We start from the raw sequence: 24,826 nt of genomic DNA on the forward strand, positions 1-24,826 counted from the left end.
TTCAGTTGTTTTGGTGAAGATTCTTTGGAGTTGTTACTAGCGATTGCGTTGAATCGGGGTTTTCGTGTGATTGATGAGAGTAAAGAATAGTGCGTGAGAAGTATCTGCTGCCCAGTTTCATATAGAAGCGTAAGTATTGTAATTTTATTGAGTTTACCATTCAAGAAATCGCTTTTTGGATAGGATGAACATGATGGTTTAGCGTTACCTCATGTCACCATGGCCTGTACCTCTTAATTAGAATTGATGTGGAAATCCGTCATTTCTTTGATGTATTGTAGTAGTTTTGTGTGAAGGATTGCACGAAATTCATTTTAGTTACTTGTTTGTAAGTTTATCCGAGATCTAACTCGAATTCAATTACAACTTCTCGTGCTGCGCAGTCAGCAGTTAATAGTGATATCTGCTTATCAAATCGCTTGTCGTCCCTGTTTGTGCGATCTGGCTTATTTTGATATTACCTTCTTTTCGCAGCAACATGAGTGGCTTTGGGCAGAATCCCGCTGGATCTTCTGCGTTCAGCTTTCCTTCCCTGAATCAGCCAAACACCACAGCACCAGGGGGTAAGATTTCCTCACTAAAGAATATTCCATGATTCTCTCAATTTTTTGATGAATTTCTCATACTGAAACATTTGTTAGGTTAACCCAAGTCTAACAATAAGCGTCGATTTTCTCTCATCCAAATGTGAGAATTTTCGTTGTAAGAACATTTTTACTCCCGTTAATTATGTTGATCTGGTAAATTATTTTGTAGCAGCGGCTCCACCATTTTCCTTTGGAACTCAAAAAACAGCTGGATCTACTGCTCCATTGGGCGCAACCCCTACGTTTGGAGCAAGTCCATCTCTCGGGGTTAAGACTGGCATTAGTTTGACCACGTCTACCCCATCGGGAATGCCGACTCTAGGTGCTCAGCAGCCTGGAACGTTGTTCGGTTCTTCGTGGTCCGGAGGAATGTTCTCCGCGGGAAGCAATGCACCAGCCAACACTTCCGCGGCAGCTTTGCCTCCGCTAGCTCCAGCAGCTACGTCCACTGCGACTACAGGCCAATTTTCGTTTGGTGCTCCAAGTGAGTATTTATATGTGTGGGTTTAATTTAACCCATTGTAACCCAATGTTGCTTCTGAAGCAACAGGGCCATTTCATCTCAAATCAGGCAGATAGTGCAAAATCATGTGAGATGACATCACCGATTTCTCTGAAATTTATATACAGGGGCGCCGACTTATAAAAAAATATTGGGGGGGCCATATCAGAGGTCTAGCCCCGGGAAGAGGTTAAATTCAAAGTGTGTCGCAGCACCGAAACACTACCATGATTCACACCACTTGATTCAGTTAACGTGCTTAACCTTATAATTATTTGTTTCAACACACATTGTTGAATTTATTTTAAAAGGTAACTATCGTCAAACATAGGAAATAAAAATAACAAATATATTTATGTGATTTCACAAAGCATAATATATATATATAATTATTTTCTTGAATTATTGAGGGGGCTCCGCCCCCCCAAACGAATCTTTGAGGGGGCTCGGGCGCCCTCAGGCCCCATGGAGTCGGCGCCACTGGTTATATATATATGAAAGCAGTATCCTTATGATGAATAATGATCACTTTATCTCAGCTCAGAACTGAACCGTTATAAAGTAACCACCCTTCGAATATTGCAGAGTCAGGCCTCAAGAGTAGAAAATGAAAAATCACATAAATGCTGATTACTAAGGAACCATGGCCCGTAAAGCATCATTTATATGTTCAATATCTTGCTTTGATTCACCGCGACTTTCACACAAAATGAATTCCTGGAAACCAGTACGAAAGTCGAACCATTGAGCTCCATACCAATTAGGGGTTATGTTCCAATAGAGCAAAAAGTACATACTAAAGCCTTATTTTATACTCAGATTTTATTTTTATTAACTAATGCTTAATAATAAGTTATAAAATTCCTCACATTAATTAATTTCTTTTAAAGATATGCAGAATTGTAAGTAAAAGTTAAAAGAAACAAGAATTCCACAGGATACTGAGTGAAACTTCCTCTCAGTGCTTACCTTGGCATTCCACTTATAATATTCAATATAAATGATAAGACTTATGTAGAAGCATAACAATATGCAATTTTTTAACATTCACTCTTGATACCTAATAATTCTTACATCAAAATTCCTCGGCTGTAGACATTTCGTCACAGCATATTTCGTTTTTCCTTGAAGGTGTACATGTCGTACATGAATTAAACAGCACTTTAACGAAAAAAACAATTAGAAAGAAGCTCTTATATTTATTAATTTGATTGTAAGCTGTTTGATGGTGTCTCGTCAACTTTTTTGTAAAATCTCTCCAATGAAGGCTTGACTACAGCTTTCTTCTTCTCTTTATGAAGGAGCCTAAAGTAGGCAGTATCTCTCTTAAAAAAAATCACCTCGATTTATGTTGTCAATGTCTGTGATTCCTGTATTGTTCGTATAGGGTGCCATATGAAACAGTTGAATGTTGGGACGTGCAATAAGCATCACGGTGATTTCAAAAAATTACAGACAAACATTCAAAAGTGTGAATTGTGCTAAAATCCATTGTACGAACGTCAAAGACCACCTCTGTATGATCATACATGGTCTAAACTGACCTAGAAACTGACTTAAGTGGTTGGAGTGCTGCACCTTCCCGCAGACTTTATTCTTCTGCAAACCATCCTATAATGAGGGTGCATCTAATATGCCATCAAATGCAGTAATTCTCATTCGTGCCATCTTCTGTTTCAGCTGCCACTCCTGCAACCCAAGGCCAGACCCTATTTGGGTCCACTGCCGTGTCAAGCACCTCTGGGACACCTGGTTTCTCGATGCCAACAACATCTCTTCCCCCGGCCACAATGCAAGCACCTCCCACTGCGCCACCAGCTACTGCAGCAGCATCGAATCCTACTCTCAATTTCAATTTCGGCAGTGCCGCTCCCAACACCACTGCACCTCCACCTGCATCCCTTGGTCTGAGCGTTCCATCCTTCGGTGCTCCGGCTGCACCCAAACCTCAGGCTGCTCCCGCATCGACAGCACCAACGTTGGGGTCATCGACAACGTTTTCGGCCTCGACACCCTTGGCGTCAACCACCTTGAAGTTCTCTGTGGCGTCCTCGACAGCTCCTGCCCCCACGCCCTCAACTCTCGCAATGCCTGCCAAGACAGCGACCGCAACCGTGGGCATGGCAATGTTCTCCGGACCTACCACGACTGCTGCCGTCACCAGTGCACCACCTCCAAGTGCAGTGTCTTCAGCGCCTGCGTCAGCACCCTTGGCGACGTCCTTGCTGTCCACTCCTGCAGCGGCCCCTGCCAAGAGTGTACCAGTGGCAACAACTGCAACTACCGGTGGAAGGTCAGTTCACAAATTTATTCTACTGATGAAAAATAAATAACCTTGTAAGGCTCACTAATGTAGTTAAACCTTTCCACTTCAATTTATTTTCTGAATATTTTCAGGGTTCCCACTCAACTATGAAAACTTTAAAACCTCGAATAAGCGGTGAATTTCGTATATACCGTGAAAAAACGTAGAAAAAGCCGTGAATTTCATCGTAAAACCTTAAAAATCTCTCAAACTTGATTTTAGAACTACGATTGCAAGAGCAAAAGTTAAATGTCGGTCGTGTTTCAAGGTCAGTCATGCGCAGACACTGTCCACGCATTTATCTGCACATGTACATATATTCGAAGCGCAGTAATAGGGTGGTTTCCTATTATTTTTTTATTGCTTTAATCGAAAGATTATTACTCCTGGAGTACGTATTTCACGCTTTTAGATTTTTAAATGACAACATCTATTTTTCGCGATTAAATGAAAAGTGAAAATTTTCAAGCGCGCGAAAACGCGACGCTTAAGTATGAATGCCGGGAAATATCTCCGTACGTCGTATTTCTGGTTCCCCCTCCCACCTTGTGAGGTGACCTTGAGGCGAGGCTTAGCGCTGATACGTCGCAGGATGCTTGCGGATAGCTGAGTACCTTGCTGGATGGTAGCGCTTGGCTTAAAAAAGGTTTATTAATACCTTATCAAACGAAGAAAACTTTCCGAACTTAGCCAGTTTTAATAGGTGATTATTAAGACATGTTTCCCTGAGCTCTGTGCCTCATGCATGCATTGGTAACCTCAGACAATGTATAACTCCTATCCTCTCGTGTAGAAACTAGGTCCCTGTGACGTCATGCGGAGTGGAATCGCATGGGCGCCAATCTGGCCTTTTTCAAATGAGGATAAAATTTGACCCTTGCCATTCGTCTAAACCGGTATTTCAAAAACCAAATAATTTTTGTATTATGAATACACTAATGGTGCGTAACGAATCGCAATCAATGCCTTCCGTTTTCTTTGATGAAGGAAACTACCCTATTATTGATCCGTGTGCCATGATGATACATTGACCTTAAGCCTGTACCAAAACCGGAAGACTGGTAACCAAAGCGTTCATTAACCCTGGCGAATACTCAGACAATTCTTAATTTCCCTGGCACCCTGATCCCTCCATGTTCCCGTTCACAACCTTTAGCGGGAGCTGAATTTTGCTAACTATAGGTGATGCCAGGAGAGATAGCACTTTCATTGTTGCGTTAGCATTCACGGAATCTGTTGGGTTTGTTAAATTATTAGTTAACGTGTGGCTGATGATCGTTGGGCGATCAATATCCTCTGCTTAAAATTGTTTGTCTAAAAACCGTGAATTTGACGACATCTAAACCGTGAAAACCTGGAAAAAGCCATGAATTTTATATTTTAGTTTGAGTGGGAACCATGATTGTGCTCCTATCCTCTATTAATTTTTTCAGTGGTTATGAAACTTAGGAGCTACAGTTGTCGTTGCACAGAGTTCATGTAGAGCCAAATGCATTATTTCGGAGAAAGGGTTTAAAAAGCACAACCCAGGTTTTATCATGTAGTTACATCTTGAGGTGGATAAATCTTGCATGCATCTCCTTTTATATCTAGTCGAGTGCGACAGTAAGGACATCTAACTGTTGGGGAGGACTGGGATGAGATGGGAGTTAAGGAATAGAGGGGGAAGAAGTGGGCTTAGCCTGGGTGGAGAGATAATCCAGTGTTGATGGGTCTTCAACCAGTGAGAAAGTGAGGGGCTAGTGAGGGTTGGAGTGCAGGAGGAGAAAGGAAGGATTAGTGGGAGTATGAGGCACTTTTTAAAACATAGAAGTGAACTTTATAAAGTACGTTGAAACTGACTTATAATGATCGTTCTATTTTGTTATGAATGGGATTCGTTATATCCGTAATAACACCTTCCTTGCTGCAACTTTTTAGATAAATTCACCCATTGCGCCAAAGTGATATTCATTTTCCTCTCACTTTACTTCTTGGAATGTTTCCATTTGAGTTTTAGTGTGCACTTGGCTATGAGCGTTGGTCACGTCATATACTCGGCATTGAAGTAGATGTGACCAAAGCCGTACTATGAGAGGCAGTAGAACTTTGTGGTAATGGCCACAAGTAATGACAACTAATGATAAGGTGAGGAATGGTTAAGTACAAAAGATGGCCTTAATTTCTATTTAGAATAGGAAATTATTCCCCAAGGGACCAAGAAATAGTTTGTATGTAAGAGCAGAGATTTCTTATCATCCGAACTCGTTACATGCGGGGAAATTAACATCGGCGATAATTGGAAAGTCCAAGGGATGGGAAACTCACCTTGTTATAAGGGAGATTTCGTGGCATGCATGATCAAGTGTTATAAGCGAGTTTTACTGAATATTCTCTTCTTTTCTGTAATGGAAAGGTTTCACACAGTTTAAACTGAAGCTATCAGCTATATCCTGTTGATATTGGTGTTTGCTCTATCACATTGGCCATGTAGAGCACTGAACAGGGTTCATACCAGTTAAATAGAGGGCAATTAAGGAGATAAAAACATCAGTAATCTGGAAGTCATAGAAGTGTCTAGGAAATAAGATTTTGGCCAGGGAAACACTCCAGTGGTGCAGGAAAATATGAAAATTGTGGTTGGTTGAGCTGAGCATTGCTGTGATTGAGTGTTGAGGTGGGCATTTTGATGCTGTCTGAACTGGGATGCGTAGGGTAGCACTGACTTTGAACTGCAATTAAATGCATCCATAACCGTGGGTCTTGGATGGTAGACTTCATATCCACATTATTGGCAACCTTCTTACTATGTGAAATGTCTTGAGACACAACAAACAACCTAGGAAACTAAATTTTACTAAAAATGGATGTGATATTATGGTTTAAAAAAATATCGATTAAGTTCTCGTTTGCGACCTACTTTGATGAATTATGAAGGTTATGTTGTCCACTGCGTTCATTGATTGGAGTTGTGCTAATGGTGCACATCAGCCAGCAAAGCAGGATAATTTCATCAAAAAGTTTTCCACCACTAGCAAGCAAAATTATAATGCTATGACTTTTGGGGACAAGGTGAGAACTGCTGTGTATCCAAAGCCTCACTTTAATGGGGAGCATTGTACGCTGTTTGCTGACATACTATGACCTTATAATAAAATAATACTTTGCTAAATTGCCACTTGACTTCTTATCACATTATCCTTTTGCTGCATTTTTCCATAAAATTCCTAAGTATGCCTGCGTATCGATTGATCAAAAGTCAGGGAAATTTACAACATTGAGATTGGAAATCAGGGATAAGTCAGCGACTTTGTAAAAGGAAAGTTTATGTGAACCCTGCTCTAGCTTTCCTAAGTGGCAGAAATTGTGGTCTTGCTTAGACATTTTATTTAGTCTAAGGATTAGTAACTGCCTCCGTAATTTCCTACAAAAATTTGATGGTGCCTGGAGTACGTATTTAATGCCTTTTCATTGTAAGTGGTGATGTTTCTTAGTTTGTAAAAAAGAAATTTTCAGCCGTACAATAAATACAACACTTATTTTGGTATGGAGGGTAGTCCTACATTATGGGTAGTCACCCCTACACACTGCTGGATGGTGTCACTAATGCCTGATGGTAACAAAATATGTTATCAAGTGAAAGCTCTACTGTCAGGAGTAATTTTCAGCTGAAGACCATTTTGATGGCATTGAAATTTATATCAAAGCTTATTTATATACAAGAATCCTGCTCTGCATCATGAGTACAGTTTTATTTTTGGTGCGACAAAGTGTAAGTATTTAATCGTATGCCAGTCTTCAAAGATTGTATTTTATTGATTGTGCCCAATTTATGATTTTTGCAGAGAATATGAAGCCTACTTCATCATTTTGTTTTTACTTTCTTTCATAAAGCTAGCATATGTTTATGGTTTGCCATCCCTCTCAACAAAAGCCTTTTAGTTTCGTAAAAATAGGTAGAGTCTGTACAAGGCTTGCCACAGTGTTAGTGAAAATAAAAGAAAAAAATACTCCTATAAGGAATGCAGTTGGTTGTCAACTTGACAGTCCATCACAATAGGTCTGTGGTGGTCTTGCATAATTGCAAGTAATTTGTATAGTAGTGCACTTTAACGATTTCTTAAGATCAATGCGATGGTGGTTGGCGTAACATGGTGAAACTCCTTCATGATGCACAAAGGTTAAGAAAATACTTAGCTGTTTCACAAAATAAAATATGTTGCGACCGGTTTCGATACAGCGTATCATCAGATGATGATACGCTGTATCGAAACCGGTCGCAATATATTTTATTTTGTGAAACAGCTAAGTATTTTCTTAACCTTTGTGCATCATCTCTTAAGATCCCCAAGGTGGATGTAAAATTAATTTATTGGCGGAAAAAAGAGTTTTAAATTAAATTCATGCTCTGATATACTGAAATCATCTAGCTTTTGCAGTGAGGAATGTGGCTGGATGTGCAACAGCAGTTGCTTCAATTTTCATAAAGAAAGATCGCTATGATTGCAACTCTGAGAAACATGCTTACAATTAATTCAAAGACATCAGGAATGTGACTACGTAGGTTTCCGTGGTGTTCAGGTTCCAATTTCTCCATGTTTCCGGTGCAGGAATGTGTTGCAGAGGTATTTTCATCAAAATTAGAGGATCTAATAATTTAGTACATACATATTCAAACCAACAACAGGACCTGAAGGAGAGAACATGCTCATTTTTGTTGTCCATAGAAGGAAGCCAGAAGATGCTTGCTTCATTTAAAATATTTATTCAGCTAAGAAAGGTTTGTGTTTTCATGTATCCAGATTTGTTGAAATGGATGGGCAACTATTTAGCCAGCATTCAGAAAATGTTTTTCTCTGTTCAAAGGTAATAAGATGGACCATAAATGAATGTGATAGTAATTGAATGGCTTAAAACAACATTTTGAGGACGTTATCATATGTTGTATGCGTCGCAAGGTTTCCGGGTTGACCTCCGCGTCGATTCATCTTCAAGACGACAGTTTCGCTGGCGTTGCAGCTAGCGTCTTCAGGTACGAAGTATCGGATGCAGGTTTTTGCTCGTCTTATATAGGCCTTGGTTTGGGCTAGGTGCATTCTGATTGGTCCGTGGGTAAGAGTCTCTTCCATGTGTTTGAGAGCGAATAGCTGTCCTCCCTGTTGAAAGTGGATGTTTTCGCGATTTCTATTGGCTCTCGTATGAGTTGTGGAAAGTAATGTTTTTCTCTAGCGATGATTCTTGCGCTTTCGAAGTCCACATTGTGTGTTGGTCCTTCCCATACGTGCTCGGCGATGGCGGATAACCAAAACTGTCTATTTTTGGTGGCCCTTAGGTGTTCTTGCATTCTGATTTTCATGGCTCTTGATGTTTGGCCGATGTATGACTCTCCGCAAGAGCACTTAACTTTGTATATTCCGCTTTGGGTATTCATGGGCACGTGATCCTTGGCCTTGCATAGGAGGTTGGATGTCTTCGTGACACAGTTAAAACGTGTCACTATACAGTAAAACCTCTATGTAGTGAACCTCTTTACATCATAAACCTCCATACATCATACCATCCCTACGGTCCCGTCAGATTTACATGTAAATTTATAGGTAAACCTCTTTGTAGTGAACCTCTTTATATCGTGAAACCTCCACTTATCATACCAAGGAGATACCCCCGAGACGGCCTAACTACCTCTTCAAATCAAACTGAGACAACTAGACACCATTAATGCAGCTGCGATTATGTACATGGAATGGCATTTTCAGTGATAAATATTTCACCCTTATTATTTTTTTCTTATATACCTTTAATATGCTGTAATTTTCACGTTAATCATTAGTTGTGGCCATTTTGTTCCATATGAGAGCATACCTAACAGTAAATAAGAACAAAGGTATCTAACTATCCTAATTATTTTAAATGACTGTTGAATTAAGAGAGATCTCATAGTTTTCTCTCAAATCGTAGTAAAAATCATGTGATTGCACACGCTTTCTGGAATTATTATGTATATAGGTAATAAATATATGTTCACTAATCCATGCATGTTTGTTTAAACACATACATATAATGGTTTTATAGACAGTAGTGCCTTTCATTTCTGAATGATATGAAAAAATGGTGCCTATCACTAAAACCTCTCTATAGTGAACCTCCATACATCATAATGCCCAAATTTTGGTCCCCGCTGTGACGATATAAAGAGGTTTTACTGTATTATGTTTCCCCAGAGTTCTTGCTATTTTTTCAGAGAAAGTTTATTGCGCACAGTTTAAAAACCCAGATATTTGATTGAAAGAAGGGACCTTTAATGATTATAATAGTGATTGAGTGGCAAACATTTTGAAGACGTTTTCTCATGAAGTTTGTGGTGCAGAGTTTGAAAACCCAAAAATTTTATGAAAGAAGGGGTCTGAAACTTATAAAACTATTTGAAATGTTGAGGAAAGTGTTCTTTCTTTTTCATCACCATGTTAACAGTGTGACAACAGCAGCTGCCGCGCCACCCACTGCTGCCCCTGCAACGTCTGAGGAGGATGTCATGACTTACAGCAAACTTCAGGAGAACATTAACAAGTGGGCCATGGAGTTGGAGAAACTTGAGAAGATTTTCTTACACCAGGCGACTGAGATGAATGGATGGGATCGGGTGATTGTCGAGAATTCGGATAAGGTGAGTGAAAATATATAGGCTGTAGTGTGTAACTAATATGTATATTTATGCATTAGTGCTGCCATCCTTTACTGCTCCTTATTTACAAGTTAGGTACAGATCGCAATGAGTAAAACCTCTTTATACCGACAGTGGCATAATACAGTGGAACCCCGATTTATCATTCCCGCATTCATCGTTTTCCCGCATTCATCGTTCGCCGCTCCTGGTCCCGAATTAAGTTCCATAAAGACAATGTAATTTTTTCCCGCATCTATCGTTCCCCGAAGTATCGTTTTCCCGCATTTATCGTTTGACGATCGCGGTCCCGTCGTATAATTTTCCCGCATCTATCGTTTGACGAAAATGAGACGAAGTGTTTACAACGTGTTGTTTACGGCTAATAACGACAGACACAAAGTTTGATTCTTCCCCAGGAGATTGAAATACGATAGGGAGAAGCTGAGTGCCGTGGGATAGTTACATTATCGCATTTCCCAAGATCCGGTATCCCCCTCCATTCAGCACTCGCCTCTCCCCGTCTGAAGCTTTCCTCTTCTCCGAAATAAAAAAAGGTCCCAGCTCGAGCAGGGATCGTATTACGAAGACCTTAGCTTGGAAAGAAAATATCAAGTTACTTGAGAACAAAAGAAACCTTTTTCACGCTTCCCCCTTTCTCGACCACTGACTTTTTTTTAGCTGACTCACTAAAAAGATCCCCACCTCTGGAGGTCAACAGCTGCATGAATCACCGATTAGCTCAAAAGGTGTGTAGAAATGAATTTCGGCAATTGGTATTATACTTTTATTATATTGAGATATTAGTGATGTACACGTAATTCAGTAAAGATTGATACCAAACATGACGTATTTCTAACGTTATTTAAGCATTTTAAGCAAGGAAAGAGTTGGAATAATACGATGGTGATTTCTGGCGAATAACGATATCCTCGCAGCTGATAGAGAGCTTCACGGCAGTTGATGCGATTTTTTTCGAAAACAGGGCGTCTGGTTACAATTTACAAGTTATGCTACAAGTTTCACTTGTCTGAGTTGCTAACGAAGCGATGTCTTCTCTGGATATTTTGTTTCTCTCGACTAGCAATCTGAATTCATCTGCTCATCTAGGGCTACGCTACTTATTGTTAGAAATGAGTGGGTAAGTTGCCTTCTCTATAGGATAAAAAATTTCATCGTGCAGTCATATGGTCATGCTTCACCCTCTGCAGTAAGTTCTGCCTACGCCGTACGCGATAGCATTAGTGCCAAACTTCACCTCGCACGAGTGGTTCCGTACTTTCCGGGGTGGGTTGACTTAAAACTAGCGAGTGTTTTCCGCGTGGGTTCAATGGAGTCCGGTTTCATTTTTATTAGTTTTATTCTTATTCTTGGCCTTCTTGATCCATTTCATAACCAATCACTGCGACGGCGAAATCAGTTGTTTGAGGCATAACACGAACATTTCTCTAGTAAATACGTGTACTTGAAATGGCATTTGATGGATAAGAATTTTTACATCAGACAGAATTGCATAATAGCCGTGAAAATTCCGAGTGTAATAATATTCCTGTAATCAGCTGAAATCTCGTTTGAATCCATTAATGAATGTCATAATTTGCAAAAATCCAGCTGATCCTGGGACATAGGCAACCCGGACAACCATTCCCGCATTCATCGTTCTTTTCATCCATCCCCCTGAAAAACGACAGATCGAGGTTCCACTGTAATAATTTTGGTGTGTTGATGTGTGGAGGTTCCTTTACAGAGGTTTCAGTTGCATGCCTGTATTTACCAACCATTTAGAAATGAAATGCACTTTTTCATCACTATTGATAGGTGCTTATGCCACCATTGGTGTTTTTCATCACTCATGATTTATTGGTTCATGTCAGGTAGAACTATCATTATAATGAATCCAAAATGATTTACTCTATTTTGATGTAATTCTGCAATGATGACCGCTTTCGAGGCGGTCCTTGCCAAAACAAACTTTCCTGGTAACCAAACTCTCAGGGGGGGTTTAGTGTTCCAGTTTTCCAAGCACGATCGTGCTCAGTGATCATGGATCCGTGTCCGACAGCAGTTGCCTCCTGGCCAACTAGTGTGGCCACCGGTCAACTTGTTTAAAATGTATTTTTCTTTCATATTTCATGTTACAGCTTCACATGTTAAATTCCAAGATTGAGAAGGTTCGCAAGGAGCAGAGGCACCTTGACCTGGAGTTGGACTACATTCTGTCGCAGCAGAATGAGCTGGATCACATGTTGAAAGGCCTGGAAAAGGAGTGGGGATCTGTGCCGCCATCCGACCCAGAGCGGCAGCACACGTAAGTCATCCATTAAGGGCTTTCCTGACCACTAATCTTTTCTCAGCCAATCTATGTCATTTTAAAGAAAGGTTTGCGGGAAGATAAAAGGAAGTAGCGTATTTGACTGCCAATAAGACCTGCCGGCATATAAGACACTTTGATTTCTGTATGGCATGCAGTAAGGAAAAGTCTGCGCGAAGTTGCGGCTCTCTAACAGCTTTAGTTAGTTCCTTTTAGATCTTATAAGATAGTATAAATTGAAGCGAGGTATTGAACGAGCTTGGTATGGGACATTTCTTGATACAATCAAGCTCGTTTGATATTAACAATGAAAACACTTTGTTACTTCCACAAAATGCACAGTTTCTATTTATTACCGGTTTCGGCTATTACACCATTTTCAAATACAGGTATTTAAAATGGTGTAATAGCCGAAACCGGTAATAAATAGAAACTGTGTATTTTGTGGAAGTAACAAAGTGTTTTCATTGTTAATATGGAACCCTTCCACCACGTAAATGCTTCAAGTTTTGATTTAATCTCGTTTGATATCTCGATCCCAACTTCTTCGATATTGCAGGAGCAAGCAAAAGGATAGTAATATATGATAAAATAAATGAATGATAAATAGTATTACATAATAGTGTTGAGCTTAATTATAATAATGACCACTACAAAATTCTTCAATTGTATAATAAATAGATGTTAGTAAATGTAATGGAGTCCGTATTGAACACTAACCCATTCAAACCTTCTCAAAAAAGATGCAAGTATGGTTGGAAGGAAATTACTTTGCTTTTCTACAAAACACACACTTTATTGCCGACTAGTTTCGGTTACACTGTACCATCTTCAGTCTTGAAAATGGTACAGTGTAACCGAAACTAGTCGGCAATAAAGTGTGTGTTTTGTAGAAAAGCAAAGTAATTTCCTTCCAACCATATAATGGAATTCTACAAAGTAAAGGCCTCAACAATTCAGTGTAAAGATGCAAGTGATTTTTTGAGCTGTTATTCTTGAAAAAAGTCTTACATGCTGTCAAACACCGTACAGCCGGATCCGTATTTAATGTTTTTCCGCATTTAGTGTTTATTTTTTGGGGTCCTGATGTATTCCATATCCAAGCAAATTAAAAATTATCCTTATTTAGTGTTTCTGCATTTTTCCGCATTTAAGGTCGTTAAAATTTTTTCCCTGTAAGATGTTTTTGAGCGATTTAATGTTCTTTCATTGTGGTTTATTCAAATGATTATCGAATTCTTTGAATTTCTGCTCAACAACAAGAAAATTCTCATGAAATTTTAGCTTGTGTCAATTGAATCCATCAGGGAAAGCTTATTCATCAGCATTCTTCTGCAAATGTAGCATAGGGACCTTCAACTTGCAAGCTGGGTTATTTGTCTTCACGTAATATTTCGCTCCCCTCCTTATTCAAACTCTTTTATTTACATCAAATTCAATCTACAGGCATCCCCCGAGTTACGTATGTCTCGACTTACGTAAATCCGTACTTACGTAAGTGATAACCATATTTCAAATGATTACGTTAATTTTCGAATGCGAGCGCGAAGAAGTAGATTTTCGCTTGTACAACCTATGGTAGAAAAAAAATTGATTAGTTATCGAGTTTTTTACGTGCTAAAAATAACAAAGTGACCTATTTTTGTCATTCCTCGAAGGAATTTTCATTAATTTCTGTAGAAAAATCGCTTAAAAATCCCAAGTCAGCAATCAATTGAAAATTTGCAGTTCTAGCGATGGATGTGGTTGCGCTCATTCCCGTACGATACAACTTGTTATACAGCATGCACACCCGAACTCCGACTTTCAACTATTTAAAAATTGTATCCTTTAGTTTGGACATTTCCATCTGTGGAATTAAAAGAAAATGAAGTTCAAGCAGAAATTTTTATTGCGGAAAAGAATTGTTTAGTACCCACGTAACGGCATTGAAATTTTGAGTGTTGGCAATGAACGCCGCGAAAAAGTTAAGGAAAAGTTGACACACGATATTAATTGCGTAATTTTTTACATGTTTCTGGCGGAAAATTTTATAAAGCTGCATTTTCTCGTTATCTCATATTGTGTGCAACTGTAAATGAATATTGCGTCATTTAAAGCTTTTCCCCACTAACTTTGGTGCACGTTAATGACGGAGTTGGCTGAATAAAAGCTCACTTTTAATTAGCTTCGTGCTTTGGAAATACTCTTCGATGTTCGATGTTTCCAGCGCAGTAAATATTCAAATGATGATATTTTCACATTGTTTTATTGAGATATGAGATAATGAAAGTATGCTTCCGTGCGTGAAAGATTGAGTGTATGTGCGTGTGAATGTATCTAAGAATATAGTAATTTACTGGTATTTTTTTGTGTGTTATTTGCTCGTAATCCTAGACTCTCCTCCTACGTGTATTAACTGTGACAGTGAAACCACCAGATTCATCGGTCAACGTAATACATAAAAGGCAGAAGATATAATGATTAAAGGTAGGTAGACAATGCATTCTTTGGGCCCTTAGATCGCAGTATAACATAATGAATCAATTTAAGTATTCAGTTTAGTAATGTAGCGTTGAGATACCATACTTTCCCGAATCCACGCAATCAGTCAACTCTGGGAATAATATGACGCATTTTGATTGGCAATGCTCGAGATGCAACTGTCAGACTATATTAATGTTTACCGATTTTGTATCTAATAACGTAAGAATACGCGGTAGAGTTCATGAATATCGAAATGAATTGAATGCAACTTCACCGAGAATTTACCGCGCATTTCTCTGCTGAGAATTTCACCGCGCCGATCGAAATCTCTGAAGCACTAACGCAAAGGTTCGACTTACGTAAATTTCGACTTACGCAGAGTCTGCCGGAACGCATCTCTTACGTAACTCGGGGGATGCCTGTATTGGAGTTAAGTCATCCCTAAATAACCTATAATGACCTTATCTTTTGCTTCTTGTACTTGACTTTGATGATTTTGTGAAGACTGATGACACGAGTTGCTCTCTGAGGGCCACTAATGTGATGGTTTTCTGGGAATGTTTTTCATTGATGGCTTACACATCTTTTAACTTTCAACTCTACTGTCTATGGGAAGTCCTTTGTTAGTATGTATAATATTTATTCAGTCCACTAATTTCACTTCAAATGAGGAGCCCCAAATTTTGTGCGCATTCACCCATAGATTCTTTCTGTAATCCATTCCAATGTCAGTTTCAATGGATGAACCGAAAAAGAACTGAGGAAGTGTTTCCCCTGACATGGTTTTGGGTGAGAGCATTCTTTCTCTATGGAAGATATTACATTGTATTTAGGTATCCCGGAATCCATTTGAAGATATGCGAATAGCTATTATCGATGTTGATTCAAGGATCTGCTACTATTTTATGTCAAAAGAGAATGGCAATCAAAGTTTTGAAAACTGTATCACAGCCTATTGTTCTAAATAAATTGCTCATGCTGGAAAAAAATCTCTGTATAATCATGGTAAAATCGATGAACATGAAAAAATATGAAATTTCTGCTGGAATTCCTTGGTGGTTGACTTGATCATCGTAACTCTGACGAAATTGCCAAACTCCAGTGGCAGTGATATTTTTCAAATTCACTCCAGTTCTGTTGAAGATGAAACCTTTTCACTGCGCGGAGTTAAGCTTATGGTTGATGAGAATACAAGTATGGTAATATGCTCACCTTATTGTACATCAGGGACTGATGTCAAAAAATAGGTTTGCCACAGTATATTTCCTGGAAGTTGCGAATGAATATTCGTGTCTTTATGCATGCCTTAATGATAAAACTTATCTAAGCATAGGAAAATGCTGACTGGTGCTATACTTTTGTGGCATTTTGACTAAAACTGATGTACAGTGAAACCTGTGTTTTTAATGAGACACCTCTGTACAATAAAGGAACTATATGGGTCTAGATTATCCTCTTAGAGCCACAAGCATTTTTACCCCCTTTACAGCAAAGTTCTTTACTACTATTATATCTGCGAAAAAATATATAAATGGCCTATGTACAGTATAAGCACGTGTAAGAGGCACACCTTTTTTCCCAGAAATTGCAGCCTAAAATGGGGGTGCATCTCTTATACAAAGTTCTTATCTTCCCCCTCCCCTTCACCAGTCGCAAGTCCTAGTGTAACTTCGTGGCCTCGGTTTTCAGGGTGAGTCAGTCATCTGATACCCTAGGTCACAAACAAGCGGTAGGCAGGGGAGTTTCTTAGTGACGTATTTTTAAAATGCTCCTGTTCGCTTTTCTTAACTTGTAAGCATTGCGCCGTCACGTCGGTACCTCAGAGGTGAACATGGAAAAATCGCATGGGGTTTTTTGCTCCGGAGGGAGCGCTAAATTTACTGCCACGAGTGGGCATCCCATGGCATTTATATTGCAAATAGTAATGGCATGTCAAATGTAGAGAAACACATAGTTTTGAGTTGTCTGGTATCAACATCTGTCTTGCCGAGTAATTTCCATTATGCTGAGGACCCGATTTTTCAAAAATCATCTTCAGACGCTATTATGAGGATTATTGCAACTGAAACTTATATTGGTGTCAAAACCTGCTAATTAAAAAAGTCAAACGAGTGTGTACATTGTTGGACTGAATTGTGGATAGAAGGAATCTGAAATGCTTATACGTGAAGAGTGCTGAATGAGAGGTCGAGGAAGGAAAGAGCTTGCTCCCTCCATCTTTCAAGCAACAAGGCTACGAGGGAAGGAGCAAGGGAAGATGTTGAAGTTTCCAGTCCGCCTCGTCTTGTTTGAATGCGCTCGTGTTATGCTTGTTTCTTCCGAAATGGTGCTGTTTGGACTAAATTGAATAAGGCCTCGGGTACGATACGAGCGGCGGGCGGCAAGCGGCAACCTGAGCGGCACTTGAGCGGCAGCGGTGGCTACAATACGAGCGGCAATTTTCTAACCGCTCAGGTTTCTCACCTTTTCTAACTTCAGTCTTCCTTTGTTTGGCCGTATTCTCACTACTTTGATGTTTCTCTGCTTACAATTTCAACTACACTGAAGGATGAATCTACTGAGCGGCAGTGGAAAAGTAATCGGTCTGGACTTGGAACCATGAGCGGAGCGGAGCGGCGCCGCTCACTTTCGCTCGCCGCTCAAACATATCGTACCCACCCTCAATAGATTTACACGCAACTAAATGAGGCCCAATATCAGCCCGATACAGGGACGCCGACTTATAAAAAATATTGGGGGGGCCCAAACCGGGGATCATGCCCCGGGAAATTTTATAAGTAGTGAGTTTTAAGTTTTTTGAGCATTTTAGAAGAGTCATATGATAAACATTAGAGCCCTGACAATTTGAATACCGATATCTGGACACTCCGAAGAAAATCGGCAAGCCTGACACATTTTTTCCTCTCACCCATAACGAACTTTTGAGGGGGCTCGGGCCCCCTCAGGCCCCACGGAGTCGGCGCCACTGGCCCGATATCAGGCCGAGCGGCGCCGCTCACGCCGCCCGCCGCTCACCGCTCGTATCGTACCCGGGGCCTAATACTAGCCTTATTGTGACTATAAATCTTTGGGTCAATAAATTGGAACTTTAAAAACTTAAATGCTGTCAGATAAGCGTCGCGTTAGGTCTCATTCATTTTTGAACCTCATATGTGTCATACAATCATACAATTGCTTACAATATCTTTGAGCTCAGTAGGTGACTCACCTAGCATTTGGCTTCCAGAAACTGGGGGAATTGAACCTGGTAGACTGAAAAAAGTTATTTGATGAGACGTGGTAGGGATGAAACACGTTTCCATTGTTCCCGTGTATTTTGATATTTTCCTTTGAGGCATGTGATTTATGGTCTGCGAGGTCTTAGAAAGGAAAAAAAGGCAGAGGCATGGGCTGATAGAGGGCCGAGTGTGGTTCTGTGAAATCTATGACGTGGTTAATATCCTACGGCGCTGAAATCCCCGCGATTGTTGTTAAATCACTTGGGAAGGTCCATGCTATGTGCCTGTCGTGTTTTGCCTTAAAATTTTCCACAAATGCAATTCTATTGCAATACTCCTACAAGAGCTTTTAAACAATATTGTTGGTGAGCAGGACAAGCATCGTAGAGCAACAGCGTATGCGAAGAGAGGATGGGAACTCTTTCTACTCCCTCTTATGGGATGTTGCATTCAGTAAACCATTGATTTAAAATTTCGGTTTCAGATTCAATTTCTTCGATGAATTTGGTTCCGGAGTACAAGGTTAAGGGCATTATCAGTGGAAATTTGGATCCAAGGTATCTGATCTGACCACCCCTAGTAAGCATCATAAGGTTAAGACTACAAGTGAATACCTACTTATCTCCGAGTGCCATACATATTGTATTAATTTAGCTGAAAAAATGCCACATAAATTTTTAGTATTGGAAGAGGAAATTTTGATAACTGTCAAAAGTCAAAGCATACATCTGCAACACCGCAGAATAGGATAATATAATGCCGCAAATTTTTTTCTTTAGCTTCATTGCTCAAAATAGGGGTCATCTCTTACACATGCTTATACAGTATGATGATGTCTCACGTCTTAAGAACTAAATTCAATCAACATTATTCTATATTCTATATAATGGGCTCACATAGTACATAAGTATGCGCTCTACATATGGGCTCATAATGTGCTTTGATGTCATGGTAGCAAAATTACACTATCTTGTACTCACAATCTTAAAGTTAATGCTAAAAGTAAAAAGAAACGCAAAATTCTAAATGTAGAGCTCATTGGCTATTTTTTTAAAAAGTTGATTGTGACAGACTTGAAATAATATGTAGCATCGTATTTTTCCATTTTTCGATTCCTTACCTTTTTGAGTTTGTCATGGTGAAAAATCGATGGTTTCTACTCTTCAACAGATGAGTTAATGAATTTAGAGTGAGTTACAGCTTCTCAGCTACTCCTCAGCCTTAAGAAAGGACCTCACATGGCTCAATATCATTTAGGCACTTGTGATGGAGTCCTTTCCTCAAATAAAGGCTCAAATTTTAAAGAGCTATAGTGAAATCACCAACTCATTGACAGTGAGCGACAATTTAAAAAAAATTGCAATATAAAGAAAGAATGGCTGAGTGAGGAAGGTTTTTATTTTGTAGAAATTGATCTCTCTCTCTCCCAACTACCAAATTTGTTTGATTATATGGGATTTCAGGTCTGTGTTGATCACCCGATTATTACATAGTGTACACGCTGTATGTAATAATCTTTGAGTATGAAAAAAATGTTATTCTCTGTGTGTTTTTCCAATCCTGGATGCATATGTATGGGAACTTCACCTACTTCTGGTCTAGGCTCAAGGATGCGTTAGAGGAGAGGCTCAGATGCTGTGTTGTTGTTCAAAGAGCTGAATAATACCATGCATTTTGTAACATTTTTGTTTGTTATCTTGTCCGGATCGAATCTTGAAATCTGATTTTCACCCACTTTCCGATTAGCTGTCATGCTGAAATTTTCAGGATATCTCAGAACCAGATGACTATGCATTATTCTAACACTTTTATTATGATTTTAACCGTATCTTGACTGTTATTCAGAATTTAAAATTAAGTATGGAGATTAGTTTAAAAAATGGCCGCTAATATCAAATGGTGGCACTGTGATCATTATAAGGTACAAGAATGATAGAGAGTCATGGCAACAAATTTATTTACGTCAAAGGTCATTGATAAATTTATGGAGCAAAAATTTGTTTGTATTCTTTTAAGTGCACAATAAAAATGTTGCTTTTTAAATAAATTTATTTTTATTATGTATTATTACTGTTGCATTCATGGCCCAATCTCTCAAAAAAATGGGCCCGTTGGATGGTTAAGGAGAAATTTGTACTTCTTAAAATTTAATTTTCTATCATAGCCCTAAGTTTGAGTGTAATCTGGGAGTGACACTTGGATGCCTTCTCTTTTGAGATGTAAAAGAAAATGTTTAGGACCAATGCTCTGAAGTAGTTTTTATCTTTAATTACTCCCATGCTATTTTAATTTACGTGATCCTTGTCTCATGTTTTTTATATTTTTCTTTCTAGATATAAGATAGCTGAAAGCCTAGACTACAAATTGAAGCTTATGTCGGAGGATCTGAAAGAAGTCGTTGATCATATGAATGCAATGAATTATCCTCCAAATGATGAATTCAATCCAGTAAGTATTTGATCCCTTAATGCCTAGTGATCAATGTTTGGTATGTACTGATTTGTACTACTACAAGCCACTTCCTCACCCTACAGTCTTTTTTAATGTGGATGTTAGGAAACATTTTGGTATGCTTATGAGGTAGATTATTATGTTATAGAGATAGCACTCTGGGGGTGGGGGGGTGGATGGCATTATGGGAGATCATATGTCGTAAATATTCATAGTTGTGTCAAAACAAACCAAATTTCAGTCATATGATGCTTCATTTTTACAATTTACCTCAGGATAGAGTTGTTTCTGTCCAGGAATAGCCTATTTTTGAGTTCTTAAATGGAGACATACTGAGAGTGATATTCAGGATCTGAATCGACCCTTTCGGAGGCCCCACCTCCAATATTTTTTCTTTTATGGCAACTACAGTAGACTCTCCTTAATACGAACAACGGTATTACGAAGTTCTCGTTATTACGTCGCACGCCCAGATAGATCAGTTCGTAATATCGTGAGCTAGACCACGATTGTGATGCAGTGTTGCATTTTGTAGGATAACCGTACTTCTCAATGCAATTTCATACAGACCGGCCGGCGAGATTCGCCCGATGATGGCACAACAGGAGGGGCGGATAACCCTATGCCTGCACGGTTTACAGCCAATTGCTGTCCTCCAAACGCTCCCTCGTCTTGTCTCTCAACGTTGTCAACTGCATAAGGTGCACCAAAATATGACTGATCCACAAAAAAATCCTTTCTTCGAATCACCAAAACAAGTGATTCTTCCTCTGGGTCCTTCATGCGCTGCGTCGCTTTCGCATCCTTTCTTAGCGGAACCCTTTGTAGGCGTTTCCCTTTTTTAGCTGGCAACTTCGCCACCTACCCCGACATAGACCTTTCTATGTGTCATCGGATAACTCTCGGCGGCCGTACTGTAGTCTTATCAACTTAGGAACAAGGTCTTGGAACGCATCCAGTTCGTATATCGGACTTGCTATATTCGGGAAGATATAAACCCTCGATTGCATCGTACTGCAGTCTTCTGTTGAGAAACTGGAACGAATTTTCCTGTTTAAACATATTTCCGCGTAATTTCATCGCGTTCATTAATTTCTGTTTTTTTTCTATGATTCCTGAAAGAAACGTTGATATGAAATTTGTTATTACGAACCTCCGGTCTTCCGGTCCCCAGAACTTTGTAATAACGAGAGTCTACTGTACCTATGATTCATCTGCTGAGAATACCTGTAGCTAAGTGATTATCATGGCCATTTTCATTGCAATTGTAACTTTGGTTTCTGTTAAATGCTTTCTCTGCCTCTTTTACCCTTTCCATGGATGAATTAATTTTTGAGATAGGGGTAGAAATGGGTTGATAGAGGAGAGCAGGAATGGTTGATGGTACTGACTAGGGAAATGACAGACAGTGATACAGTGAGTCCTCGTTTAACGTCACTTACCGTTCCTGAAAAATGTGACGATAAACGAAATGACGTTAATTGAAGCACAATATCCCATAAGAAACAATGTAAAAAGTGAATATCGGCTCCTAGACCTCACTATTCCTACGCGAAAAAATTTTAGCGTATCATATTTGGGCCATTTCTTACGATGGGAATGCCAAACTATGGCATAAACATGAGTCCCTGTCTTCATTGACGGCAATACCAGCAGCGACGTACATCCCTCTCCATTTTTGTATCTTCCCGCGTTTGTTTTTTCGGCTTCGCTATGGTGGTCACCTCGGCATCATCGCCTGGGCATCATCATCGCTGAAACATCGTCGCAGTTACAGGAACCAAGATTATTGAGAACACGGCGAAAAAGTGACGACAAATACTCCGAGTTCTACCCGGAAAAATTCCTAGAAATCACTTTTCAGGTTCCAGAAAACCGTTATGTCAAGTAAAATTTGCTAAAACTTTACTTGACATTTACGCACTTAACATTTGCGCACCTACCTAAGAATTCATTTTGCAGAAAATTTGCTATAAACGTAATCGAAATTGACAATGAACACACTGTTTTACACTTCGTTTAGACTGACTGTATTACCGCCCACAAAACGAACAACCTGCAACGCCCGCCGCTTCGCATTTTTTCTCGCGTGAAATTTCAAAGACCTGACCAGACCTGACGTTATCGCGAAGCAAAGGTGCGATAAACGAATGACGGTCTCAGAATTTTCGTGACGTTATCGCGAAATGACGTTAAACGGGGTGACGTAGAGCGAGGACTCACTGTATTTTTCAATGGGTAAACTCCTCTATAAATGTAGATGAACTTGATGATGTGGACTCTTCTTGGACTTGAAAGAAGTTGTGTTTGATGAAGTTCTCTGATTTATTTTTAAAGTTTTGCTTTCATTGTGACAGCATTTGATTTTTTGATCATGGCTGGAAGTACTTGTTTGTTGTAAGAAAAGTATTCATTATGCTCTAGTTAGTGCTGTACATCGCTCAATGTCAATAATATATTATTTTTACATTTTTATTTTCAATTTTTTTCTAAAACATAGAGTGAAAGTAATGCATAACTTACTTGAATCAATCAAGAAGTGTTTCTAACTGCTTTACTTAATATACAAAGTAGAATTTCTAACTTTGTACCGTGCATGCCACATTTCAGGGATGAATGGTGTTCCATGGTATAAGTTTTAATGAAACTTGATGGTTCAAACAGTGCTGTTATGATTAACACTCGCTTTTCATGGAATGAATCAAAAGTTTAAATCAGGGTGTGTGTATTTAAGATTCTGTGAATATGGCAATTTATGATTGGAAAAAAATACCATTTATGAGTACTGTCCCATCCATTTTGCTTTGATGATGATGGAGCTGTTTCAGTAGTTTTTCATGATAAATGATAATTTTCAATTTTTCCTTTGCAGGTGATGCAAATTGTCCGCATATTGAATGCCCACATGAATGTTTTGCTGATGGTTGAACGGAAGACAAATCTGGCCGAGTGCAAAGTGAAGGAAGTCAGTAAGCTGTTGGAGTTGTGTAAAAGAGACTATGATCGAGCGTGCCACCTTTACTTTGACTGATCTATCTCCATCCATTGGCCATTTGGTTATTGTGAGATTTTAGCCTTGTCTCTCATCCTCTCACGAATTAAGATGGATGTGGTAGGACACCCATATATTCTTTTTTTTAGTCTGTGATCAAGTTCTCGGAGACTGTGTGAGTGATGTGATAAGTTCCCTGTGCAAAGAGAGTTGACATTGTGTTTAGTTTATTTGTCGTTGTGTGGAACTTGAAAACGTTCATCGAGGGAGAGATGGCAGGTTTTGTGCCTGGAAATTGCAGCATTGAAATTGTCCCCAGTTTTTGGTTATTGAGGAGAACTTAGAAGTATATATATATTGGCACATACATCATTTGGGGAATAATTGCAAAACCTTGTTTTATGTGTAATTATTTTAGTTGAATACAACAGCTTCTCATTTATTCTAGTACATATCTACTTGGAATTTGTTTTAAGTTGATTTTAAATACCTGAAATTATGCTTCAGTTTTTTTTTATAATGAGATGGTTAAATGCTACAATATTTTTTCAGATCACAAAATTGTCCGTCAACTGGCTGTTTGAAACTTAAAAAGTAAATTAATTTTCGAACTGAAAATCAAAAATTAATTTTCCTTTTTCAATATTTGGCTTAGTTTCATACTGCTTTCTCATAAAATCTTGAAATGTCAATGGAAAATTTGTCTGAAAAATATTCCATCTGTGTCCATATTTTTCCCAAGAGACAAAATTTTAAGCGCCATTAATTTTTTATATAAATGTAGGCCCCTCTTACCATTAATATTTTTTATGGTTATCAAAGCAGGAACTATATTCAGAATTATTTTTTTATTTAGTAAAATGACTGCCCATGCACGGGTGCTGTATTAAGAAATGATTTTCTACTTGTTATTTAAAAAAAAATATTGTGTACCATTAAATCATTAATGGATGAAAAGTTCATATGGCCATCCCATATAGCTATGCCTGTATACACATTTCTTTTCCTGGCGGTATTGTAGTGATACAGTTTTTGAATTTTATAATTTAATGGAGAAGGACTCCTTTCTGTTGTGAGTTTTCTGGTTGTTACTTTTACAAGCAAGATATTGGGGTTCAGGTTAGATGTGTGTAATCAAACTGTGCATCAGGGATTTCCTTAAACCTCAAGGTAAGTATAATGCAAATTTTCAAGTTACAGGTGGTGATCTACATATTTAAATCGTGGCATTCTTTAATGTATGTTTAAAATAAATTAGTTACTAACGCTTGCCGGGGAAAATGAAGAATTTTGTTCCCCTGTTTCAGAAATTATTCGCTGAAAATAGTTTTTGTCTAGTACTACGTGGTTCTGT

At 38.9% G+C, this 24,826-nt stretch overlaps 1 protein-coding gene across 2 annotated transcripts; it reads left to right on the forward strand.

The window, feature by feature from the left end:
* LOC124167934 (nuclear pore glycoprotein p62-like) lies at positions 1-23,922 on the forward strand. Of its 2 annotated transcripts, none has more exons than XM_046545999.1 (8): positions 1-129; positions 475-563; positions 757-1,071; positions 2,770-3,382; positions 9,845-10,037; positions 12,176-12,342; positions 20,363-20,477; positions 23,353-23,922. In XM_046545999.1, the coding sequence occupies exons 2-8, from the start codon at positions 479-481 to the stop codon at positions 23,509-23,511; spliced, it is 1,647 nt and encodes a 548-aa protein (XP_046401955.1). In that variant the 5' UTR covers positions 1-129; positions 475-478; the 3' UTR covers positions 23,512-23,922. The 2 variants fall into 2 exon arrangements, with proteins under 2 accessions (XP_046401955.1, XP_046401956.1); XM_046546000.1 differs by having other exon boundaries at positions 760-1,071.
* The last annotated feature ends 904 nt before the right edge of the window (positions 23,923-24,826 follow it).

The sequence above is a fragment of the Ischnura elegans genome, chromosome 11 (assembly GCF_921293095.1).
Source record: "Ischnura elegans chromosome 11, ioIscEleg1.1, whole genome shotgun sequence".
NCBI lineage: Eukaryota > Metazoa > Arthropoda > Insecta > Odonata > Coenagrionidae > Ischnura > Ischnura elegans.